The 27,070-nt window shown below is 39.8% G+C and overlaps 1 protein-coding gene across 1 annotated transcript; it reads right to left on the bottom strand.

The window, feature by feature from the left end:
• Positions 1–989: 989 nt before the first annotated feature.
• Positions 990–25,968, bottom strand: spcs3 (signal peptidase complex subunit 3). Its single transcript, XM_059974299.1, has 5 exons — positions 25,705–25,968; positions 9,311–9,384; positions 8,282–8,358; positions 6,251–6,366; positions 990–3,062 (listed from the first exon to the last, which is right to left on the bottom strand). The coding sequence occupies exons 1-5, from the start codon at positions 25,845–25,847 to the stop codon at positions 2,930–2,932; spliced, it is 543 nt and encodes a 180-aa protein (XP_059830282.1). The 5' UTR covers positions 25,848–25,968; the 3' UTR covers positions 990–2,929.
• Between the last annotated feature and the right edge of the window lie 1,102 nt (positions 25,969–27,070).

Raw genomic sequence — 27,070 nt, 5'->3', positions numbered from 1 at the left:
CACCTCAAGTGGTCAAGATTTTTTTATTATTTCTTTTGATTTTCTCTTTTTGTATTTGCAGTTTGTAATTGTTTGCACATTGGTTGCTTGCTCTCCTGTTGGGTGCGGTCCTTCATTGATTCTATTGTGTTTCTTGTATTTATTGTGATTGCCTGCGAGAAAATGAACCTCAGGGTTGGATATGGTGACAAATGTACTTAAATTCTACCCTAAAAAATAAACAAATTTACTTTGAACTTTTATGTCTCATCTGGATCACATTTCACAGTCTCAAAAGGAAGTAATCACACTGGCCTAAGATGAGAAGAAATTTATTCAAGAGGACAGTCAACCTTTAGCATTATCTACCTGAGAGGTCAATGCCTCAATATATTCAAAATAGCAAAATAGATTTTTAGATATTGAAAGAACTGAGGGAAATAGAGTTAAGTGCAGGGGACTGGCACTGATTTTATTACCATGACTTTATTGCAATGCAGGTGCAAGGTCAAAATGACCTATGGCTTTCTTTTGCTCTTGAAGGTCAACAACAGGGCTATAGCTGTAAGGTGAGAGGGGAAAAGTTTAAAGGGGATGTGCAGGCTAAGTTTTTTTTAAATCACACAAAGTAGGGTCTGTGCTATGCTGTTCAATGTAATTAGAGGTACTACACTTTTATTGAATTAAGTTAAAGCTTTTCAGCTGCCAAAGTGGGATTTTAAATTTGAATCTCTGGCTTAGCAGTCCAGTAGCTAATGATACAAATACATGAGATTAAACAGTGCAAGGGAATGAACGAATGAATAGACACACACATACAAACTTGCAGTCTTCAGGTGACTCGTCAGGTTCAGGTTGCACTGCCATGCCGAACATTTAGCCGAGCATGTGGTCCTGTACAGATGTGGCTTCTACATTATAAATTCAAGGATGAGAGATCGGTAGAATGAGCAATGTGAGAGGCAGTAAAAATGGTTAACTGTAAACTAATGGACAATGGACAAACCTCATGGACAAAAAAAAATCAAAACCTTTTATTCAAACACAAGCTTTTTTTTTGTAAAGCACTGCCTTTTTAAAAAATCTTTCAGATTTCTGGGTTTCCAACCTCAATTCCCTCCCACATACAGTGTTTTGCCAACCATTAAAATATACCACGAAAAGGATTTAATATATTCTGTTCCACAGAATATGTACATTGTTGTATTTTTTGTTGCAATTCACAGTAATTATACAGTATAAAAGCTGATGTGCTGCAAGATACAAGCAATGCTCGGACTCTGGCAGTGAACATCCCCAGAATAACTGATATAAATACTCATGCTTCAATTTTCTTTTGTGTGTGTTTTAGGTACAGCAAAGAGAAATATGAAGAGTCCTAAGATGAAGCAAACCTGTTTTCATTTGAGGAATGGGATTCATTTTTTGTGCACAGAAAATAAAATCCTCACCGTAGCAAGTAAACAAGTTGCAATGAGCATAACAAATGTCATGATTAAGGCTTTAGAAGTTGGAGGGGAGATTATTATATAGCATAATTGATAAGGAGGCTATCATTTCCTTCAAGGATACAAATTGAGTCCAATGAACTTTTGTTTAGGGTTAGGGAGGCAGAAAAAGAAAGCAGTGACTTAGCTTTGCTTTCCAGAGAACACCTAAACTGCCACGGCTCGCTATGTAACCCCTTTTGTTTCATGTTTAAATCAAGAGAACTTTTATCCTTTTCCCATTTACACAATGAATGGATTGAGCAACTGCTGAGTTTAATCCCCTTTACCTCCTTTTGCTATTCCCCATCATTATCCTTTACTCATTGGATCCAAAAATAGGAAGAGTCAATTTAATGGGACAGGCCTAAAATCAACTATCTTTGTTGGGTGTAGCAAGTCTTGGAAACTGGAGAATTAAGAGCAATATTTAGGGCCTCTCAGGTCAACGTAACTCTGCTGTGGATGGTCCCAAGCCCAGCTGTGAAAGGAGGAGGGTTGGGCATCGTGCTAGCAACCCCTTCCCATGAAAACCTACAGCTATAGAAATGCCAACAGAAGCTCTAAAGACCTCATACCTGGGAGAGGAAGGATCTTTGCTGACACCAAGAAGATGGCTACACCTGTGGATAACCTGGAAGATTGGCTCAGGAGAAAGTACTCTGCTGAGTTGCTGTTGGTGGCCTACTTTTCAGTAGGGGTGATGGGCTTAAGTAAGTCTGGTCACCATGCTGCCAAATCCTGACCTGGACGAAGTCTCTGTGCAATTGGATTATGGCCACTGCAGGTTACTATATTAACATATCTCAGTCCCAAGCTGACATTCCATAGAGTCAGAGCACCAAAGTACAGAAACGGATTCTTTGGCCCATCAATTCCGTGCCTTCTTCAATTAACCCAGGCGATGACAAGTTAGTGCTATGGTGTAACAAGCACGGATTTGGTGCAAAGGTGAACAATTTAACATGCTACACAACTCGTATTAATATAAGAGTAAATACTTTTAAAAATACCAAATAGATGGAAGTTGTGGTGTAAACAGAAACCTACCTACGTATTGTGTATGATGAGACGACTCTTAATAGAGAAAATGAACCACACTTTTAAGGGGAAAGAGGGGTAGATTTCCTAGGAATTAGGTATCATACTCATGATCAGCCATGTGTTTATTTCTGTTTCACGTGAAGTGTGCAGACATAGGCCTTTCTCGACACACCCCAATCCAACACGTCATTGAATGGGATCAAACCTGAACCAAAAAAAAATTACAATGCAAAATTTTTGCGCCCATTACAAAAAAATACAAAACAGTCACCCATTTTTATTTTCATTTGCGGGGAGTTTTCAGATTTTTTTCACCCCAGCCTCGCAGACATGATATTTGGATATAAAAATACGTTCTGAGTTATGAGCTTCAAATTACAACAATAAAAGGTACTATAACAAAGAAAAGAGTCAAAAGTTCAATAGCTTTTTGTCATCTCATACGAGTCTGGAAATGCAACGGAGTAGTGCCCTGAACCCACTATAAGAGGCAGGATCCCAGCATTTGGGACCACATTCCAGGACAGAGTCAATGTGATGTTTTCATTACCCCTGTCAAGAAAAAAAACACCAAAATGTGTGAGTTTTATTACAAACGCAATTTTATGTTTAAACATGTCCTATGACAGAAGCCCTAGCATTTAACAAGTCTTGTTCACTTTAAGCTCCTTTGTTTTACCAGAGTACAAGACCAAAAGACATAAGAGCAGAATTAGTACATTTGGCCCATTGAGTCGACTCTACCATTCCATCATGTCTGATTTATTATCCTCCTTAACACCATTCTCCTGCCTTCTCCCCATAACCTTTGACGCCCTGATTAAATAAGAACCTTATCAAGCTTGGTTTTAAATAGACTCAATGACTTGGTTTCCATGGCTTCTCTGGGAATGAATTCCACAGATTCACCAACCTCTGGCTAAAGAATTCCCTCCTCTTCTTAATTCTATTTGGATGGCTCTATATTCTAAGACTGTGCCCTCTGGTTCTAGGTTCCCCCCCCAATAGGAAATGAAGTCAACACATAACGCAAGAATAGTAAATACAAAGTCAATGATTTGGGACCCAAATGCCTTCATAATCTTAATCTACCTTCCTCTGCTGTACAGAGGTTGACACCCCACAAACTGGCTTCACATACTTTCCAGATTTACGCCACTACAACGACAGACAAGCACCTGCTCCTTAGTGCTGACATTTTGTCTTTAACCTCTTTTCACCTTCGGTAAGGCCTCAACTTAAAATCAAACTTTGGTTACCTGTCCCCAAGAAAGACAAGTGGCTCAAAGTCAAATTTTAGTCAGAGTTATGTTATCAAAAGCCTAATGTTTTACTATGTAGTTATTGCCACAAATTTAAAAAATTCTCAAGGTTTCCAAAGTGGCCAACAGGAATGACTATGCAATTAGAAAGACATATTGAAGACAGGAAATTACTATTAGTTTCTCAGGGAGGTTTATTGATTAAAAGTCCCTCTGAACACACAAGTTGCAACACAGGTCAGATTATTTGCAAACATTTCAGGGTGGAATATGCAACACTCTCAATGGCCAGTATTTTGTGCATGTTGCCTGGATTCCTGCATCTGCAGATTTTCTCATTTGTGATTGGACTCTCAATTTCCACTGTTTACAGGAATCACAGCAAAAATTGTAAGGACTACCATGGTTTAACACACAGTACAGGCACATACAGAACACGCATTCCAGCGTGTTGAAAGTTAGCTGAAAGAAAAGTAAGTGGGATCAAGAGTGTAATTGCTTAAAAAAATTGCTAACTAATTGGTGGGGCAGTTCAGGGTGGCTTCCATAAGCTGAACATTGCCACCTGGAGGCTCTTGATGGTACTGCAAGTATAATTTTATTTTACCCAGGTTCTCTATCCCAGAAAAGGAACCAATATCCACATAAAGACGTCCTACTTCTCACAGCATTATGCCCTTACTTGCCAAGTGGTTAGTTAACAGAGTGAAAAATTAAGTAACAGAGATCAAGCTTGATATAAGACTTCCCTCGATATCAAGAGCATTGGAAATCCTGCCTGTATTTCCTGCTCAGATCTTTGGCCCATTCGTAGACCAGGGAGCAGAGTCAAACTGCAACATTCAGTACCCCAGCCCTGGCTAGAAATAACCCGCTCAAAGGCCAATGAACACACACCGGGAATCACATGGTGCATATTTTCCTGAATATTTCACCAGTGTCACATACATCAATCTGATTGATTCAGATTTGCATCAATCTGAATTTATTTATTTTTTTAATATTTTATTTTTAATTTAGATATACTGCACAGTAACAAGCTAATGATTCCATGCTGCTTAATTACACCCATGTGACCAATTAACTTACTAGCCTGAACATCTTCAGAATGTGGGAGAAAACTAACATGGTCATGGAGAGAATGTATAAATTCCTTACAAGCAGCAGCAAGAATTGAACTTGGGTCACAGGTGCTGTAGTAGCATTATGCTAACAGCTTTGCTGCCTTGTCACCCCATTTCCTGTAGCTTCGAGAGGTCCAGGAGGAAGCCATTCATGTCTTTGATGGCTTTCAAAGCATTTTCATCATCCCATTATTTCCCTGTAAGCTATCTTCTACCTATTAACATGTCCTGGTACTCGTACCTATACTAGAGACATCTGTGATGGCCAATTGCAGATCTGAGCAACGCCACTCTAACTATGCCACCGAAAAATCCTGTTTCTCTTTCTAATCACAAAACAATTACATCAATTTCCTGCTTTGAGCATGTCTATCTGATTGCACAGTCATTCTTGTTGGCTGCTTTGGAAAACTCCCTTTTATTTATTGCAATAACTACATAGTAAAGTATTTGACCTCACATGAAAGATGGAAGTGAAACACTCTACGAAAGCCAAATATATTAATTTTAATGTTACTGTTAAAGCAAAAGGGCAGGAATTAAGCGCTGAAATTGAAAACCCTTGAAAGTGTAAAACACTAATTTTACAACATCGAAAATCTTCTATGCTCTTCTTTAAATAATTTATTCAAATTTTAACCAGTGCACATTATATTTTTTTTTCCAAATTTATTAACCATTTTATTAGGTTTTTCCTAATATGGACCAAAAGGTTCATTTTCCAGGATTTAATTTTTACCACCTGGATGCAATGAGAGGTCCCAACTACTTTACTGCACACTTTCTCAACTTACAACCCAGTTAAGAGTCTTGAACACATCATATTAATCATTTGCTAGAGGGTGGTAATAAAGTTTCACAACTTATTCTTTGTGCAAATTAAAGACAATGAACAAATAAATCTCATAATTAAATAGCAAAGTAACAGGGCTATTGTTGTTTCCTTGTTTTCATTAAAAATTCACACCTTTGGCAGAAGCAAAAAAATAAACAAATTTAAATATCAAATAATGTAGGTTTAATATTGCTCAGAAGCACCTTCAGAGACAAAAAATTGTGGGTTCAAGTCCTCAAAAACTGAAGCACAAAACTCAATGATCATTAAAAGGAAGTGCTGTATACAGATGCTAGTATCTGAGTGGTGAATCACAGAGAGACCAACTAGACTACTAGCACAATGCATTTTTAATTCAATGTTTTTAATTTCACTTCTACCTGCTTCAGTTGCAAATTATTTATTTCATCGCACACGGTTACCCATTCAATCACTTAGAATAATTTAACTTGCAAAATTAGCGAGAAGCTGCTTCATTAAGTGAAATATTTAGTGTATAAAGTTGAATAAATTGCTTACTTCAGACCATTTCCATCATCAAAGAAGAAATATTTTGACTTCATATCTTTCAGATCCAACTTTGTTTGGTCTCCACGAAGTACAATCTTGTCCCAGAGAACAACCTGATTCAATGCCTACACACATAATAAGAACTAAAGTAACTTAAATGCAGAAAACTATTAACAGCAGTACACACAAAATGATAAGAAAGACCTTCAACTGCTGTGAATCTGGAAAGAAAAATGTTATAAATGTATCATCAGTCTATATCTCCATTGACAATAGTTTGAACAAAGAGTTAATATCTGAAGTGGCTCATCTTAGTGCTTCCCTACAGAGGGGAGTGACCTCCAGGTGCATCTGTCTTGTGGAGAGCTTAACCAGAACTTGGTCCCAATTACCTGCAAGTGGATGAGATGTGTGCTGTTCATTTGTACCATGTGTTCTGTGTTGTACATTTATTATGGCAACTAGTCACATCAGTGGGGGCATGGCAACAGCAAAGTTACGTATTCTTACTTCATTGCAGTTTGAAGCTTGGGATTGATTGTCAGAGGTCATATCTTTGCTGATCACTTAATATCGCTTCAAGATTACATGTTTGCTAATTGCTAATAAAAGATTTGACCCTTTGAACAATCATTTCATTGGAGCCAAGGGTGTATCTTGCAAGTATAACAACACTGTGGCAGCCTCAGGCTAGCAACAGTTGTTTTGTTTTGATTTTGAATTAGTTTTTCCGCTATATATACACCTCTTTAAGATTAAATACAAATGGTGACTGAACTGTGAAATTATTCATCGGGTTGATCGATCATTTTGTAGTAAATACTGGAAAGTGAAAATAATGCTGCTGCATTTTTGTTAACAATATAACTCACTTTTTCAGGGTTAAATGTTAGTCAACTTAAGCATCCCTGAATCTATAACACTTGCACAGAATTAAGTAACACTCTTTCTAAATGGATTGCTACGAACAAGCTGATAGGAGTGATTCATGAAAGGATTCTTCAACACTTCAGAAGGCTAAACCATTTTGTTCAGTCACGTTCCCTTTCTTAGCACAAATCAATTTCTCTTCATGCCAAATGTCTGAAAATTACCATGGAAACTGTACTCGATCTTGCTGTAGTTTGATGAAGTTGGGTTGCAGATCACAAATCCATGGCATCTCTAGGTTTGGCAATTTTTACTTCAGAACACTGACAACTAAAACCTTAACTCAACTCTGTCAGTGAAACCCTTCATTTGTGCCTGTCATGTATAGATCATTCCAATACAGTCTGGTCAGCATTCCTCATCTCCATAAAATACTCATTAAGAACGTTGATGCCCACCTCAGAACTTCATTCACCTATTAGTCCTACTTAATAAAAGTGAAGACACCGTGTTTTCATTCCATCCACACAGCTCTTTTGGTGACAATTTCTACATTTCTCTGACTTGGGCCTCTTGCTCGTACCTACATTTAAATAGTTCAGTAGGCAGACATGTTCTTGGACCGTTGGAGAAAACCGGAACTTTCAGAGGAAACCTATGCAGTAACAGGAAGAACACACAAACACCTTACAGACTGCAGTAGGAATTATTGCTGGGTCTATGGTCAGTTTCTCTTCCCTTTTAACAATGATCATTGTTGAGTCAATATGTGAAGAGGTTCGAGGCAAATCTGAAAAGTAAATCAAGGCAGGCGGATGGTAGAGTCACAGGCCTCTGTTTAGAGAGGTTTCAAAATGTTCAATTTAAAACCTAGAAGGAACTTTATCAGATAATGAGATTAACTCACATATCCCAGTTTTTGGTCACTGATAGCCTTGTATTTCTTACTGAACAGTACATTGAAACCTCTGCTCCCCACCCCCCCACTCACTTTTGGCTGCATATTTCCTTATGTCATACTCTGTCCCTCTACATGGCACTCCCCAAACCTCGAGGCCATTTATGTCATTCCCAAAATCATTTACGTTCCTGACTATACGAACGAGTGGCACCAAGTATCTAATAGTTATTTTAAACAATAAACATATTACACATGGAAAATGTACTTACATTATTTTTTGTTTTGTACTCTGCTGATAAATAAAGAAACAGTTGCTTGACATTCCAGTCAAAGATCGGCTTCAAATGTAAAAGGAAGTTAAAGAAACCATGAAATAAAAGTTATAAAACTTCAGCAAATCACAATTTAGTTTGCAGTTCTCACTGCATAAACCAGCTCAGACATAAGGTTGTTCAATTTCCCTCATGCATTGTTCCAATTAACAGATCCAAAATAGATCGACTAAATCAGAAGCATTCTTTTGAACCTGTTTTAACTCCCAGAAAATCCCTGGTGAAGTTGCACTCATAACAGTTTGTCTCTTCGTAACAGTTGTAAATATTTACCCAGATATTAGGATAACCGGCAATACCATAGAACTATAAATCCAATGATTGTAGGCACAGGAATCCTGAATGCAACAGAGCAAGCTCTAAGCATGTTTCCTTTTCCCATCTTAATATTTTCAGGAGAGTACGAAATGTGCATGTGCCAGGATGCAAAGGCAACTGAAGAGCGGAGAGCTCAGTCTTGACCAGCCTTGACTTGGTTGAAACGGGCCACCTCAAGCAATATAAATTACCTTAGTTTAAAATGTTGAGCCAGCCTGCATAAGTAAGTGCTGAATAAGGCAGAAATAGATACACACTCAGTGGCCACTTTATTAAGAACACCTAGTGGCGATGCAAATAACTAATCAGCAACTCAATGCATAAAAGAATGCAGACGTGGTCAAGAGCTTCAGTTGTTATTCAGTCCAAGCATAAGATCATACTGGATTCCACTCCTATACCTAATAAAGTGGCCACTATCTGGATATATAATTGATAGATATAAAAATCCCTGAGAGTTTGAGAAGAGCCACACAGCTAATTATTTACAAGTGCCTTAAATTCTTGGTGTATTAATTAAATCTTTTGAGATATTGGAATTATTTGGGCACTAATCTAATATAATCAAATTGCCTTATGTCTAACACTTGTTTCAAACTTACGTGAATTGTATTTCATTAACGTTAAATAAAAGTATTCAAAGGATATCTGCAGACAGGTCAAATGTGATCAGTCCCAAATCACTTCTTTCTCTGGGTCCTGTGAAATCTTCTACATTTTTCCTGCAATAAAAATGTTTGAGGAGTTATTCCTTAAATCATATTTAAGATACCTTAAAATTATTAATTGGTTAGAAAAATGTTGGAGAAATAAGTAGGACTGGATATATCTCTAAGGACCTGATGAAGTACATCGTAAGGGTCATTGTAATTGTGAGAGTCCACAACCTATAGTCCACAACCTATAGATTCACTTTAAACAATTTTACAACTCACGTTCTCAACATTATTTATTTATTATCAATTTTTTATTATATTTGCATAGTTTGTCTTATTTTGCACATTGGCTATTTATCCGTCATTTGAGGTTTTTCATTGATTCTATTGCGTTTCTTTGTATCAACTGTGAATGCCTGCAGGAAAATGATATATATGTAAATTGGTAATAAATCTACTTTGAACTTTGTATGCTTCTGAAAGATGCAGTGAAATCACTGGTTGGCACACTGCAAAATTCATATCCCAAACAGATAGGAAATTTAATCTTCACAATCCAAAAGGAAAAGACTGAAAGTGGGGAACAACAAACCAGCTAGTTCAAAATCTATTGTAAGGATAATGTAAATTCTATTAAGGAAGTAGTTACAGATCACTTGGAATTAATAATACAATTGGCTGATATCAACTTGGATTCACAAAATGAAAACTACGTTTATCAAATCAGTTAAGGATCTTTTTTGATATAGAGACCAGTAATAATTCATTAGATGTGGTGTATTTGGATTATCAAAATGCATTAAATAAAGTGTTACTTCAGAAGTTACTGACAAAATTAAAAGACAATGGACTGAAATCGGTATGAACTGAGGACTGATTATTGGACATTTGACAAATTAGTTAACATTGTCACATGTACTAAGGAAAATCTTGTTTTGCCACAGTCCCTACATATCAATTCATTACACAGTGTACTGAGGTCGCTCAACGTAAAAGAAAAAAAATAAAATGTTACAGTACACAGAAAATGCAATGTAAGTAGACAATAAGGTGCAATGTTACACAGAGAGATTGAGAGGTCAAGAGTCCATCTTGTACTAGGGAACCATTCAGCAGTAGGAAAGAAGCTGTCAGCTGTCCTTGAGCCTGGTGATAGTGCTTTCAAGCTTTTGGATCTTCTGCCTGATTAGAAGGGGGAGAAGATAGAATATCTGGAGTGGGGAGGGTCTTTGATTATGCTTTATTGAAGCAGCAAGAAGTATAGATGGGGTCCTTAAAGGGGAAACTGATTTTGTGATGTGCAGTTGTGTTCATAATCTCTGCAGTTTCTTGCAGTCATGGGCAGATGTACCAAGCCACGATGCATCCAGATAAGACATTTTCTATGATGCATTGATAAAAAAATTACTGAGCGTCAAAGAGGACATGACAAATTTCTTTAGTCTAACTAGAGGCACTGGTAAGTTTTCTTGATTATGGCATCAATGTAGTTAGACTCGACCAAGCTATTGGTGACACTTTGTCCTTTCAGCCTCCTCGATCTCAGCACCATTGACGTAAACAGGAGTCAATGACCATCCCTTTTGTTTTGTTGACATTAAGAAAGCTTGATGTCATAATAGGTCATTAGGCTTTACTCTCTCCATACCAGGGGTTTCCAACCCTATTTATGCCATGGCTCCCTGCCACTAACCCCTGCTCTATGCTAATAACTGGGTGGCTAGGCAAAGCTCAAACACCATCTATACATTTGCCAATGACACCACTGTCTTTGGCAGAATCTCAGATGGTGCTAAAGAGGTGTACAGATCAGCTGGTTGAGTGGCATCACAATAACAACCTTGTTCTCAACATCTAGAGATTGTGGACTTCAGGAAGGGGGATCAGGAATCATACAGGAAAGATATACGAGGGGTGATTGATAAGCTCGTGGCCTAAGGTAAAAGGAGTCAGTTTTAGAAAACCTAGCACATTTATTTTTCAACACAGTCCCCTCCTACATTTACACACTTAGACCAGCGGTCGTGGAGCATACGGATCTTGGACCTCCAGAAAGTGTCCAGAGAAGGATGATTGATAAGTCTGTGGCCTGAGGAGATGAGTTATTAACTTCGAACATTCTGCATAATCACTCGAAGAGTTGAACTGCATGTGTATGTAATGAGAGCTTATAACTCACCTCCTTCTACCTTAGGCCACAGACTTATCAATCACCCCTGCTGTGGACACTTTCTGGAGGTCCAAGATCCGTATGCTCCACGACCGCTGGATTAAATGTGTAAATGTAGGAGGGGACTATGTTGAAAAATAAATGTGCTAGGTTTTCTAAAATTGACTCCTACTCTAGGCCACAAACTTAACAATCACCCCTCATACTTAGAAGACTGTGCAATGAAGATACTTTACTTTGACATTATAAGAATAGATAACCAAAGGAGCATCTGTATGTTGCAGTATAGAAGAAAACATGGCAATCTTATTGAAACTTAAAATATTCTGAGATTGTTTGACAGGGTGAATGTTTCCTCTAGTGGGATTATGTTAAGTTAGCAGTAGTAACAAATTTCAGAAATTCTGTACCCAGGGAGGCAAGTCAGTGAAGTTGGTATATTGTAGTTGTTCTTCTCAGTGCCCTGTGGCGCATTGGGTGGTAAGTGCCATTTCTCTAGCATTTGTCTGTTTTTTATGAGGCAGAGCTGCTATCTCAATGCTCAACCCAGCATGGGTAGAAATCATGCAAGGAGCTGGCTGGATTAAACCTGTGACCACAGACCTCCAAGTCCGGTGAGGCTGCCACTACAACACCGGCTAGCTAAATCAGGTATATAAATGGCCTTCACTGTCATGACACCATAGCTAGAATATCATGCCTAGTCTCACTATAAAAGGATCCATTTGCCTGAAATGTAATATTAAACATCGCCTGATTGATTCCTAGAATTGGGTGGTGATAGAGAGAAACCATCCTATTGGCAAGATCAAGTAGAGTGCAGTCTGATAAAGTGTCTCAGACCAGAAATATTAAATATAAATACAAGAGATTCTGCAGATGCTGGAAATCCAAAGTAACACACACAAAATACTGCAGAAACTCTGCAGGACAGGGAGCATCTATGGAAATGAACAAACAGTTGATGTTTCGGGCCAAGACGCTTTTCAGACACTGCTTGCTTGACCCGCTGATGAATCCAGCTCTTTTATAAAGAGATTTCAGTCCTGTATTGGTTAGCAGACCAGGTTTCTCCTCCTAGCAGGCTAAGTAGGGAATTAAATGGAATTATTACAATGAACAATATCATTTCTAACCATGCCAAATCAAATAGGTTTTCTTTTGCAAATAGACACACAAGACAATATACAAGTATAGAACAGCAATCCCTGAGGCTGCACAATTTCCAACAATTGTTATGATCACTTTAGGTGTCCACTTTACAGTTGAATTCACATTAAAACTCATTTTCTAGTAATTGCTATACACCAAAAATGTCACTATTAATACAGCAACAATTCCACAGCAAGGCAAGAATGCTCACACTCGACATAAAGGCAACATATGATCAAGTAATAGCTCTGTCACTTCCCAAATTTAAAAAATTCATATCTGCTCCCCTACTAATAATTAATAAAATCTGCCATTTAGTAGAAAACTTTTCACCATAAAAACTATAGAAAGGTTTGGCAGCTTCAAAACAAAACATTTCATAAAATAGAGCCTTCAAAATTGGAAGGTTGCATAGAGACCAACAAACAAAAGCCTCGCTATGGATCTAGAATTCCCTTGTCTCTTTGCCTAGGTTGGTTATTTTAAGTCACCTATGGGTGCTGAAGTCAGGTCTTTTCCATGCACTCCACTGAGCTGTCACTATACACTCCCAAATTTCAGGAAACAAACTGGGTACTGCTGTGACATCAACATTATTTTCCTGAAACGTTGATTTTTTTCCCCTCTCCATGGACAATTCTTGATCCTGTATATTTTTGTTTTAAACTTTATTACGCAACTGACCAGGCATTTAAGCATGCTCACAGTGTACAAGTACTTCAACACGTGAATTAATTTGAAAATAGCACGTTACCAGGAAATGTCTGTTGCTTGATGACTACAAGTAGTAACCTAGTTCCCTAAAATTGCAACAATCAGTTCAATATGAGAGATGGATCACGTTATGGAAGGAAGTGACTATTGATAGATCTGAGACTGACAACAGTAATCCGGAAATAATGCCACTACATCCAGAAAAAATGTGTAGATGATAAGACTTGCTGTCATTACTGAATATTTGATCATTTCTTTGCATTACCACTTAGCAGATTTTGTAATAATGGAATATTCATTGAGTTACAGAATAGGGAAGGCTTTTTTTTTTTGCGGGGAGCCCTGATTGTTTCAATAACAGGAATACAGAACATTAAATTAAGACCACATTGTTACACTTAACACAGACAGGCGCATTGGTCAGAGTAAAGGAAATCTGAGTCAAAAAATAGTCTGGTTTATTCCTGTCCTCATATGATACCAAAAAATTGTTACAGGTTTACTGCCCATTTTAAATTTTAAGTGAAGATTGGTATTTAATGTCAGTTAATTCATATTATTTACCAGTTTCACCAGATATTATTTGTGTAGCCATCAATTAGTAAATTATTATAATCATCACAATCTGTATCCTATAAAGTGCTACATTCTCCCACACAGTAAAAAATGGCATAGTACTGCTACTATATGGCATTTGTGGTGAATTTTCTCTACTTCATAGTCAATGTGCACGACCATTTCACCCACACTGAAGTACAGCTGTTATCACTAACTGTCCCAGAATTTGCTCAGGGTTGCATTTTGCTTTAAGCTGCTGGTGTGATGGAACAGCTGGGTTACACAAATAGTACCTTGTATCTTGGGCAATGCTACCTCCCCTCACAGCTCTGCCCTGTGAGTTTTCCAAAATATACTCTCATATCTTTCCACTAGCTCAAAAGACTTTGAACCATTCAGGGTTGGAATTAAAACAATATGAGCAAACAGCTGCAGCCTTTAAATAAAAGTCAAGCAGCGTACTCCCTGTGGCAAACCTGTCCGGTATTTTCAAATGACCTAGAGAACAGGCTGTACAAAATAGGAAACTTGTATACCAAGGCACCTTCCATTTCAGGAATGAGGCTAGTGTGCAAGAGTGTTGAAGAGGGTGGACCACCAATGTCTTGGTACCCTGAGGACAACAGGTCAGTCAGTCTACACTTCACTGGGCGAGGCAGTAGTGCAACAAAGAAAGTCAATGAGGACAGTGTAATATAACCTACATGATTACATTCATAACCATGCACCCCTCATACAATCTCTTCTCCCTCCTGCTGTCTGGGAAAAGGCTCCGAAGCATTCGGGCTCTTACGACCAGACTATATTTCTTCCCCCAAGCTATCAGACTCCTCAATACCCGAGGCCTGGACTGACACCTTGCCCTACTGTCCTGTTTATTATTTATTGTAATGCCGGTACTGTTTTGTGCACTTTATGCAGTCCAGTGTAGGTCTGTAGTCTAGTGTAGCTTTCTCTGTGTTTTTTTTTTATTACGTAGTTCAGTCTAGTTTTTTGTACTGTGTCATGTAAACCATGGTCCTGAAAAACATTGTCTCATTTTTACTATGCACTGTACCAGCAGTTATGGTCGAAATGACAATAAAAGTTGACTTGACATGACGATTCTGAGTGAGGCTTTTAACACTCTCACTTCCCTGTTGCAGTGATGAGACTTCAACCCAGAGCACTAACTCGGTTTCTTTTTCCACAGATGCTGTTTGATTTCCAGCATTACTATTATTGTGTTTCTAGTATTTTTAGCTTTTACTTAGGACAAGTCAAAAAGGTGGGTTATGATAAAATGTAAGGAGCAGGCCATTCAATCAGATCACAGCAGATCTTTAACTTCAGCACTGCCTTCCTACAGCATGTCATACTTGGTTATGAAATCTTCTAATACCAGAGGTCATGGATTTAAGGACAGAGGGGTTAAGTTCAAAGGAAATGTGAAGGGCAATTTTTTTTTTAAACAACACAGAGTGGTCGGTTACCTGGAATGCACAACCTGAGGGTGGTGGTAGAGGCAAGTACATTAGGGACTTTTAAGAGATGATTGAGTAGGCACAGAATACGAGAGAAATTGAAAGATATGGACACTGCGTAAGCAGAAGAGACTGGTTCAAATTTAACTGGCTTGGCACAACACAGTGGGCTGAAGAGCCTGTTCCGGTGCTGTACTGTTCAATGTTTTATAGCAGGGGTTCCAAACCATTTTTATATCATAGAATCCTAGCATTAACAGAGGGGTCCATTGACCCCGGGTTGGAAACCCCCGTAAAGAATAGGAGGCCATTTGGCCCATTGAGAATCCTATTGTGCCCTGCAACTCCATATCCCTCCAATCTATCAATCTCTACTTGGGCCACATGTTAGCATAGTAATTAACACAATGCTTTACAGTGCCCGATGTACAATCGGGGTTCAATTCACGCCACTACCTGAAAGGAGTTTGTACGTTTGTATGACCGCATGGATTTCCTCCAGGTACTCCAGTTTCCTCTCAAATTCCAAAGATTTACAGGTAGGGTTAGTGAGTTGTAAGCATGCAATGTTGCCACTGGAGGCATGGCAACACTTGCAGACTGCACACGACAATCCTCACTGATTTGATTTGGTGCAAACAACCCATTTCACTGTATATTTCAATGTACATGTGACCAATAAATATAATTTTAATATCCTTAATCCTAAATATACTGAATGATTTTGTTGTTACAGCCTTCTTGTAAATAGTTCTGAAGATTCGCCAACCAGTCAGTGAAGAAATTTCTCATCTAACTTAATGGCCAATCCTCTATTTTGAGACTGTGAGTCTTGGTTATCCTTTTCAGGAGAAGCAAACTCTTCATCTATCTTATAAGGCCTATTGAGAATTTTGCAATTTCAGTCCAGTAGTATTTAGGCCACAAATCAAATACTGCACAACAGAATGTGCAGAAGAACTTTTCAAGGATACTATCGGAACTAGCAAAATGCAAAAAATGTAGCTATAAAGAAATGAAAAGAAATAAAAATAATAAAGGATTATCCTTTCTGAAACAGATAATTAATGGGGGGCAACTATGTTGTAAAAAATCCTGAAGGGCCTAGATATAGTAAATAAGACCTGATGTCACTTAAAGAGCTACCAAAACCTGGCAAAACAGATTTAAACTAGAATGGATCACCGAGAGAATAGTAAGGGTTTGGAATTCACTACATGAAACCTTCATCACATTTGAACAGAGCAACAATTTTCCAGTGGAACTCAGCCAGTGAAGGTATGCAGGCGGGATAAAGTGCAGGTGACAATTCCACCCTCTAATGGTGCTCAACCTGTTGGGTTTCTCCAATCAATGTTGTTTTTGCTCCAAATTCCAGCATTTGCAGTCCCATATCTAATATTTAAACAGTACTTGCTGCACAGGACAATGCTCGCCGATTTGATCTGATGCAAACACCACATTTCACTGTATGTATGACGAATAAAGTAACATTTTAATCTTTAATCCTGAATATACTGATTCTGCAGATGCTGAAAATCTTGAGCAACACACACAAAATTCTGGAGGAACTCAGCAAGTCAGGCAGCAACTATGGAGGGGAGTAAATAAGCTACCTTTTGGGTTGACACCCTTCATCAGGACTGCAAAGGAAGAGAAGCCGGATTAGGAAGATGGCAGGAGGAAGGAGTACCAGCTGAGGGGGAGAAGGACGCTGAAGAAGTTGAGAGGCGATAGATGGAAGAGGTAAAGGGCTGAAGAAGGAGGGATTTGATAGGAGAGGACAGTGGACCATGGAAGGAAGGGAAAGAGGAGGGACGCTAGAGGGAAGCAATAAACAGGTGAGGACAAGGTGTGAGAGGGGCAAGCATCTAACACTGGAAAGCAGGATTAGACTAGGTAGCTCCTTCCGGACTTGAAGATTGGGCAACCCAAGTGATCTCCTGTGTGGTAAAAATTTCTATCTCAACATTAGTGTGCCAGTTCCATTTCCCAAATTATCTATTCCCCTGGCAGCTGAGCAAGCTTCATTTAGTCCTAAATTAAGTGCTTTTTTGTTCCTTTTACTTGCGGGAACAGTGCCAAGACCATTTAAATTCATTATGCAGTAGCATTTATAGGCAGGAGACAGACGAGAAATGTCCTTTCATTATCAAGAGCCTGTATGAAACTAAGTGCTGGAAATAAAGGAAGTTTTTAGGCCTCTGTATTGTAGCAAGGATAGGTCATTTGAGTCAGAGCTGCCTGCATTTGATTAGATATGGACTGATCTGTCCATATCCCTATCTTTACCAAATACTACAAAACCCCTGACAAAAACCTATATGCAAGTCTTCAAAGTACAACTAAACCGCATCTACATCCTTGTAGAGCGCTTCTCACTGATTCTTATAGTGTTTTACTTTCATTTTTTACATTATCAAGAATATAAAGATTAGCTTGTCACATGTACATCAAAATATACAGTGAAATGCATTTTGTGTCAAGTCAAGTTAGCAAGGATTGTGTTGCGCAGCCCACAAGTGTTGCCACCCTATGCCCCAACACAGCATGCCCACAACTTACTACCCCAACCGTATATCTTTTGAATGTGGGAGGAAATCCATGGGGTCAAGGTGAGAACGTACAGACCCCATGCAGACACTGGTGGGAATTGAATCCTGATCTTACAGGTAGCAGTGTTATAATGTTACGCAGATTGCTAAGTCATATTAATTTATCAAGGAGCAAGTCATTTTAAAGATCCTGGTACTTGAACAATCAAGTGGTTTCTCCACATCTACCTGTAACATTTCAAATAACTTGATCGGGTCATCCCCAATCTTCTAAACTGAAGGAATATAAAATCAAAGTCATACACAGTTACAGAGAACAGAGATGAGCTCCATGCCCGCTATGGTCATGAAAACCAGAGTATCTACACATCCATATTAATCCCTTTTTTCACCACTTGGACTGCAGCCTTCTGTGCCATGGCCATCTAAGTGCTCATTTAGACACTTCTTCAATGATGCAAGAGTCTCTGCTTCCACCACTCTCCAGCCCAAGAAGTGTGCTTCAGAAGTCAGCAACACTGTGTACAGGCACTGTAGCATTGCGGTTAGTGTTATGCTTTTACAGCGCCAGTGACCTGGGTTCAATTCCTGCCGCTGTTTGTACGTTTTCCCTGTTACAGCGTGTTTCCTCCAGGTGCTGTGGTTTCCACCCACATTCCAAAGAGGTATGGGTTAGTTGGCCAACTGATCACGTGGGAGTAATTGGACAACACAAGCTTGTTGCTATGCTATATCTCTAAAATAAAAAAAGCATTTCTTCCTGAAGTTCCCTCTCAGTTTCCTGCCCCTAACCTAAAGCAAAGCCCTCTGGCTTAAGATGCCTCTTGCATTGGAAAAATGTTTCTCACCATCTATCCTCTATACTTTTTATAATTCTGAAGGCCTCAATCAGATCCCTTCCCAGTAAATGGTCCTATGTTTCAATGTGTACATCTTAGGCCCAAAAAATACATCACCTCACACCATTTCCATCTTCCATTGCTCTGCCCATCTTACAATTGTTCAATATTATCCCACAACCCAAGACTACTCTCCTCACTGGCAACACCACCACCAAGCTTCATGCATCTAACTTGCATATCGTACCTCTGAAAAATTGTTAATGCAAATAACAGACAGGCCCATTGTACTCATCACTCTGGAGTACTGAATGTTACAGGCTTCCAGTTACAGAAGCAATCCACCTGTCATCTCTTGTTATCAAACCACTTTTGGATCCAATTTCCTAACTTGCCCTAGGCAAGTAAACTTGGGCTTTAATCTTTCAAGCCAGTCTCCTATGTGCCACCTTGTCAAAAGTTTTACAGGAGTTCACAGCAAAAGTCATGCTTTCTCAAAAATAAGATGTATTACTTCCTTCAAAAAATTCAATCAAATTAGTCAGATAGGATCTTCTCTTAACATTAAGCCTAGGGCAAGTTAGAAAATAGGATTCAAAATTGGCTTGATCCTTATTGGCTCCACAGTTGTAAAAGCCAAAGGGTCAGTAGAGGTTTGCTAATTCCAAAAGGCAAGTCACTGAGATTCTAAACTATTATGTCCTTAATACCAAACTTACCCTGTTCCTCTTTCAGCTTGCCCCTCCAGACATTGACATACATGCTAAGGCACTAAGACACAAGAGGTGGTTTGTTTTTGTGACTGGAAGCCTGTGACCATTAGTACTCCAGAGAAATCAGTGTTACGGTCCTTACTGCTTGTTCAAAGTTCTACATAAATTTATTACCAAACTAAATATGTCACCATATCAAACCCTAATAATCGTTTCCTTGGGGACATTCTCAGTGAGTAGAAATAAACATCATAAAATCAGTGAAAACCGCACATGACAAAGATGGACAAACATCCAATGTGCAAAAGACAAATTGCACAAATACAAAAAAGAAAATAAATAGATAGATAGATAAGTAAATAAATAAATAAGCAAGCACAAATATTAAGGAGGTGTCAAGTCCTTAAAAGTAAATCCATAGGTTGTGGGGTACTAATTGTTCATGAACCTGGTGGTGCAAGTCCTGAGGCTCCTGTACCTCCTTCCTGATAGGAGCACCAAGAAGAGAGCACGGCCTGGATGGTGGAGATCCTTGATGATAGATCCTGCTAAATTGGGAAGTTTTGCTGCAATTGTACATTGTGTTGGTGAGACCACACCTCAACTACTGCATCATTTTGGACCACTACCTGGAAATGTTATGGCATTGAATGCAATCCAAGAGATTCACCAGGCTCATTCCTGGGTGGAAAGGAGTGTCTGGCCAAAGGAGGCAAACAGATTGGGATAGTATTCTTTGGAGATTAGAAAAATGAAGGGCATGTTACAACCTTAATGAAACATGCAAGATCTAAAGGGGATACAGCAGTGCAGATGTTGAAATATTTCACTACAGAGAAATGACAGTTCCAAAGTAAGAAATCAGTCATTCATAAACCATGGGAGGGACAAATTTCTTCCTACATGAAATGGTGAATCTCTGGAATTCTCTCTCCCATTTTGAAGGGGAAGTAGATAAATTAGAAAGATTGGGGAATTGAGGGTCTGGCACAGAAGAGTTGATGTACCTAAAGTACATCAGCCAGGATATTGAATGCCGGGGCACACTTAGTCCATCACATAGCCCATTTCTGTTCCTATTTTCTGATATTTCTGAGCAAATATTTCCCTCAGAAATCTATCCCCAATAATAATAGAACAATTCATTTATTATATGTACAATTATTCATCGATTAAGAACCTACATTCTGTTTCATCCAGGACTACTCTGTCCCATTTCCAAGCATCAAGGAAATACTCCAGATTATGCCTGACCAAAACTTTGCACAGTTTTGATTTAGGACCAGTGGCCTGCTTTCATGCAAAATTGCTTCCTCACTCTGCAACTGAAACAACATCCTTGTTTCTGAATTTAAATCCTGTTTATTAGAATTTGTTTTGGCAATGCCTATCCTTTATATGGAAATAATTTTACTTCCTCTCTCCCAGAATACATCTTTGCACCCACTATCATACACACAGCCTGCATCCACTTTGGTTTTGGTCAACAAAGTACCAGAATACAAATAATATAACACAGTACAAGTCAAAATGACATGGGCCTTTCGACTGTAGTTCAGATTAAAGAACACTAAGCCCTCGCCACAAGTATTCAAATAGACTGCTGTATGTTAGATGGTATCGAATTTATTGATCAGTAAATCATTCAAATAAACAACATGTTTGATCATTCTATTAACATGACCAATGTGGAGTTTGGAAAGACAAAGAGGCATCAGTAGAGAAGCAACTTATTAAGGAACACCTAGTTTCCATTATGTTACAAGAGCCAGAGTGTTCCTGCAGCTGGACAGCTAACAATTCACAAGGAAAACTTCTTCACTCAGAGGGTGGTGAGTATGTGGATGAGCTGCCAGCACAAGTGCTGGATGAGATTTTGATATCAACATTTAAGAGAAGTTTGGTTAGGTACTTGGATGGGAGAGGTATAGAGGGCTATGGCGTGGACGCAGGCTGATGGAACCAGGCAGTTGAAATGGTTTGGCACAGACTGGAAGGCCCAATGTTTCTGTGCTATAGTTTCTATGACTTCATTTCAAAAGCAAGCGACTAGATTGCTTTTTAAGTAGGGGTGGAAGGGCAGCCTAGTGGTTAGTGCAATGCTATTACAACACCAGCAATCAGGGTTCAATTCTCACTGCTATCTATAAGGACTTTGTATGTTCTCCCCATATCTACCTGTTTCCACCAGGCACCCCGGTTTCCCCCCAGGTTCTAAAAATGTACCCCAAGCTTAGGGTTAGTAAGTTGTGGGCATTGGCAGCATGGCCACACTTGCAGATGGAATCCAGCACATATTCATACCGTGTTGGTTGATGACACAAATGATGTATTTTATTATGTGTTTTGGTGCACGTGACAAATAAAGCTAATCTTTTTCTTCAGATGCTAGTGGATGCAATTTCTGCCTGATCTACCACTTTAGAAAGTAGTTGTGTTTGTAGAGTAACTTTGCAAAGGAACACACTCTTCAAGTGACCAGCCACTGGCTGGCCATCAAGCACCTATCTATACTAATCTCATGTCTCAGCACTTGGTCCACGTCTTGGTGATGATCAGGTCCAGAATGAATCTACTTCCTTGATGTGAATGTTATGGAGACACAGATGATCCAATAATTGCTGTAAAACTACTATAAACTTGAAGTGTGCACAATGTTAGTTATAATCAGGCAGCAGGGAAAGCAGACCTCTTGGCATTTGCATTGAACATGAGTTTTATTTGTTACACGTACACTGAAACATACACTGGCATATGTCATTCACATCAATGACCCACACGGTCTGAGGATGTGCTGGGCGAAGCCTGAAATGTCACCATGCGTCCAGCACCAATGTAGCATACCCACAACTTACTAACCCATATGTCTTTGGAATGCATGAGGAAACTGGAATGGCTGGAGGAAACCCATATGGTCATGCAGAGATTGTACAAACTCCTTACAGACATCAATGGAAACTGAACCCCTATTCCTGGCGCTGTAATAGTGATATACTGTTACACTACTTTGCCAGTATAAACAATTATGTGGGGCTCAGAAAAGGGGGACGGTAAAAAAAACTATTACCTTGTGGTGGAAGCCTCTAAAAATAAAGGGCATAGGCTTAGGATAAAGGATAAAATGTTTTGAGGTGATTTAAAGTGGAAGACAGAAGACTATCTGAGGGAGTGTTGGAGGCACAGATTTTTTTTTACCATATTTAAGAGTGCGCTGAATAATCAAGATGTATAAGGCTGCAGACCAAGTGCTGGTCAGCAAGACATGATGAGTCGAACGGAATATTTCTGTACTAAGTGACCCCATGATTCCATGACTCCAACAATATTTTCATTGCTTTGATTGTCAACTATGCTATACATTAAAGGAGCCCGAAGCTAATTTTTTCTCTGTTTCATAATGTCTTCTAACTAGCTCCATTGTTATGACTGCATATGGTTATTGGTGCAACATTTGTGGTATACATTCTAGGTGCAACAGTACCCACAGCAAAATGGTGTACATTTGCAATGTCTTACATTCCTATAAAGCACAATATACAGGAGAGAGTAGATATAAAGAAAGACTCCAATGAGATCACAGATTAAGTACAAAATACTCTGCAGATGCGTGAAAGCAAGAACATTTAAAATGTGGTGATTTTTGTGCACTTTATGCAGTCCTCTGTAGGTCTGTAGTCTAGTGTATTTTTCTTCTGTGTTGATTTTTACGTAGTTCAGTCTAGTTTTTGTACTGTGTCATGTAACACCATGGTCCTGAAAAAATGTTGTCTCATTTTTACTATGTACTGTACGAGCAGTTATGGTTGAAACGACAATAAAAAGTGACTTGACTTGATCCTGACAATATAGCATAAATAGTGGCTCATAAGAGGCAGAAACCAAGTATATTCTTGGTTAAGAACCTGAGATCTACATTAACAAGACAGTTCTGTGAAAATATTAAAACCACAGGAGCTTCAAAACAACTGGGAAAACAGACAAGTAGGTTCTAATGCAAGTTCAAATCTGGCCCGTGATTGAAGTTTAATTCCCGCCAATGCCTGTAAGGAGTTTGTATGTTCTCCCCGTAAATGCACAGGTGTACTCCAGATGCTCCAGCATCCTTCTACATTCCAAAGATTTGGTAAGTTTGGTAGTAAGGGTAGGGGAGTAAATTGTAGACCTGCTATGCTGGCGCTGAAAGTATGGCAACACTTGTGAGCTGTCTCCTGCACATCCTCGAGCTCTGTTGGTCTTTGATGCAAACACATTTCACTGTGTGTTTTGATGTACATGTTACAAGTAAAGCCAATCTTTAAATTTCTTAAAAATTAATGTTCTGCAAAACAGACCAGCTGGGAAGCGTTGCAGCCTGAGGTGTTAAAAAGGTACATATGCTACAGTCTAACATGGTGACGTTGTTCCTGAAGTCATCAGATTAGGAGGGCCATGCTTATGGAGAATCATCAACCACCATGTCATTTAAGGAAGTGAAGTTATTCTCAAATAACTTCGAGTGTTGTCTAAACCTTTAAAAGTTTCCTGGGTAACATTTTGCTGTAGCTAGTTTTGGTTACTGGATTAAAAGATAACTACTTTTATGCTGAGACATTTCACTTCCTGTTTTTATTTTAAATGCTCATCTTCCAAAACAGATATCACTAACCACACACAATAAAAAAAATCATTAGTGAGGTAATGCTGTGCAGCCGTTTCCATTTGCAAATGCGTGCGTCAATGCTAAAGTCAACCGAATTAAAGCAGAATATGAGGTTCAATATATCACTACAGTGCATCTTCATCCAATGCACGTAGTCACCTCCATGAGGGGTCAGGCAGTCAGCTGCAGCGCTGCTGCTAGCTTAGTGCATACGTGGGCCTCAGTAATTGGCAGGTGCTACCACAGAAATCTTATCTTTCCAACGAGCACTACCAAACAAAAAATTGCAAATAAAGATGTAATCACCATCACCTTATACAACGGGAGCGTGCACAAGTTTTCTATGTTAAACGGCCAAGGGTAGCACTCCTGCTAAAAGTCAGCGTTGCCATATGGCACAGAGGGAAGACAAACTTTCAACTTAGTATTTAACATAAACTTGCATAATTTGTGATACTCCGATCTTCAAATCTATTTTACACGTACACTTTTTTCCCCAGGCATATCTAATTCGACAAAAATAACGGGTCGGTAGAAAAGTATGCGTAACCTTCAAGCAAATATGTCGAATAACACCATGTAATCAAATTAATCGAAGCGGTAAAATAGGGCAAATCTTAGACAGACACTATACTACAAAAAGGGTGTTGAAGTGATCTTGTATTTCAAAAATGAGGCAAGTGGGTGCCTAAGGCGCTTGGGAAGAACAGAACGCCAATATTCAGTAGACGGTGTAGACACAAAAAACACGAGAAAATAGGACTTTAGGAGAACATAAGGCAAGGACACAGAACGAAGAAAAGCATTCAGTAGAAGAGAAGAATTGAAGGTTTCTTCAGGGGAAAGGAGTTGGACAGAGAAGAAATGATTCCGAGGACAAACTAAGTCCATATTTTGACTGGAGCAAACTTTCTCCCGATCCCATCCACGCTCGTTACAGAACTCCGACTTCCAATTGGCGAGACCACCACCAGCCACTCCCATTGCCCCCCAATCCCCCGTTCCGACCATGTTACTTATCTCTGCCGACGGGCTTCCCATCTACCTATTTCACCTGGTCCCCCCAACTGCAGCCTCTGCACCTTTGTTGGGACCCCCATTGTGCCGCGTTTCTTTCCTCACGCCCCACCATGTCCCCACTTTAGTCCCTCTAGAACCCCCCTCCCCGGGTATTACCACTCCCAAAGTCCACACACACAGACCTATTTTCGATGTTCTGTGTCCCTCTTAAGTCCCTTCTCCCGCTCCCATCGCCCAAGACCAGGTACCCTTTGTACCCCACACCCCAATCCTAACCACCCTGTGTTAGCTCTCTGCTCCCACTAATCCCTCGGCTCCCTTAACTCCTCCACCCATCTCAGAAGCTCCCTTCCCCTCTAACCTAGCACCCTGCCCCCCCCCTCCCCGCCTAAAACAGTTTCTGCTTCTTTCATCCCCACTGTTTCCCACTCTCCCTCAGTTATCCTACCTAACCCACCCACTCCCTTGTCCCTCAAACCTGCAGCCCCTATCGTCCCTGCAGTCCAGCCTGCCCCAGTTTCCCCCACCCTACCACACCCCATCGACCCGGCCCACTCACTCACAGTATGACTTTGGAGACCTGGATGTGCACCGGGACGCTGCGCTCCTTGAAGGCGGTGGTGAGGAAACAGCCGAGCGTCAACACGGCCATCACGCTCAGCGAGAAGGCGAAGAGCGAGTTAGCCCGCGACAGTGCTGTGTTCATGGCGGCGAAGCGGGAAGAGCAGCCGCGGGCCGCACAGAGAGCGGAGAGGGGGGAAGAGGCAGTGAGCGGACAAGCAACACGTCAGGCCCCGCCGATTGGCACCTCCCGGAAACTGCAGCCGCGTCCTTCGGTTCCGTGACAAACCTCGTCCGGGCAACACTGACGGCAGGTGGAAGGAGGGAAGTGTCTGTGTAACTCCAGGTAGGTGAATGAAAATCCGGGGCTGGGGCGTGTGCTGTTGCGGGAGAAGGAGAGACAGTGAGCTGTGTAATTCAGGTTTGTGTAAAATGGGTGATGGAGGAGAAGGAGACGGGCAGAGGGTTGGAATTGAATAGAATGAAAGTAAAAAATTCGGATAACTAGTGTGGAGGTTAGGAATTGAGGGTAGAGAGGAGCAAGAATTGATGAACGTTGAGAGATGTAGCATTTGAGGGTGAGGATTGAGGGTAAGGGTAGAGGAAGGTAACAATTGATAGTGAGGGTGCGGTGGTAATGGGGTTAGATTGCTGCCTACCTCAAATAAGATGTAAAGAGAAGGTGTTGGTGTTGTCTAACTCAAATAAGATGGAAAGAGAGGGTAACTGGTTTAGGGTTGTCACAAATACCGAGGTGCAGTGGGTACTTTCTGTGCAGGTAGAGACATAAAGTAGAAGAGCCACAACAAGGTAAATTGAGACGTCAGGAGTTCATCTTAATTACACAAGTGGTCAGTTCCAGAGGGATGAGAGTAATGTCAGAAATGTGTGTAACTCAGCTGCAGGTAGATGGATGATACAGCGGAGGTAGACTGCCTGTTGTGTAACTTGGAGTGAGGGTAGTGGTGGAGGTATATCACTGTCACATGTTCTGAGAAACTTTGTTTTGTTTGCTATCCAGATAGATTTCATTCATTGAACTACAGCATGGAATTGGCCCTTCAAGCTATGCTGCCCAGCAATCCCCTGTTTTAAACCTAGACTAATCACAGGACAATTTACAATGACCAATTAACCTACCGACCTTTGGGCTGTGGGAGGAAACTAAAGCACCCTGAGGAAACCCACATGACCACAGGGAGAACTTACAAACTTCTTACAAGCAGCGGTGGGAATTGAACCCGGTCGCCTGTACTGTAAAGCATTGTATGAACCAATTACTTTGAGGTAGTATAACAGGAAAAGCAATAACAGCAGGCAAAATAAAGTGGTATAATTACAAAGAATGTGAAATGCAGCCAGATAAAT

The sequence above is a fragment of the Hypanus sabinus genome, chromosome 7 (assembly GCF_030144855.1).
Source record: "Hypanus sabinus isolate sHypSab1 chromosome 7, sHypSab1.hap1, whole genome shotgun sequence".
In the NCBI taxonomy this organism is placed as follows: Eukaryota; Metazoa; Chordata; class Chondrichthyes; order Myliobatiformes; family Dasyatidae; genus Hypanus; species Hypanus sabinus.
This window is presented reverse-complemented; position numbering and strand designations above follow the sequence as displayed.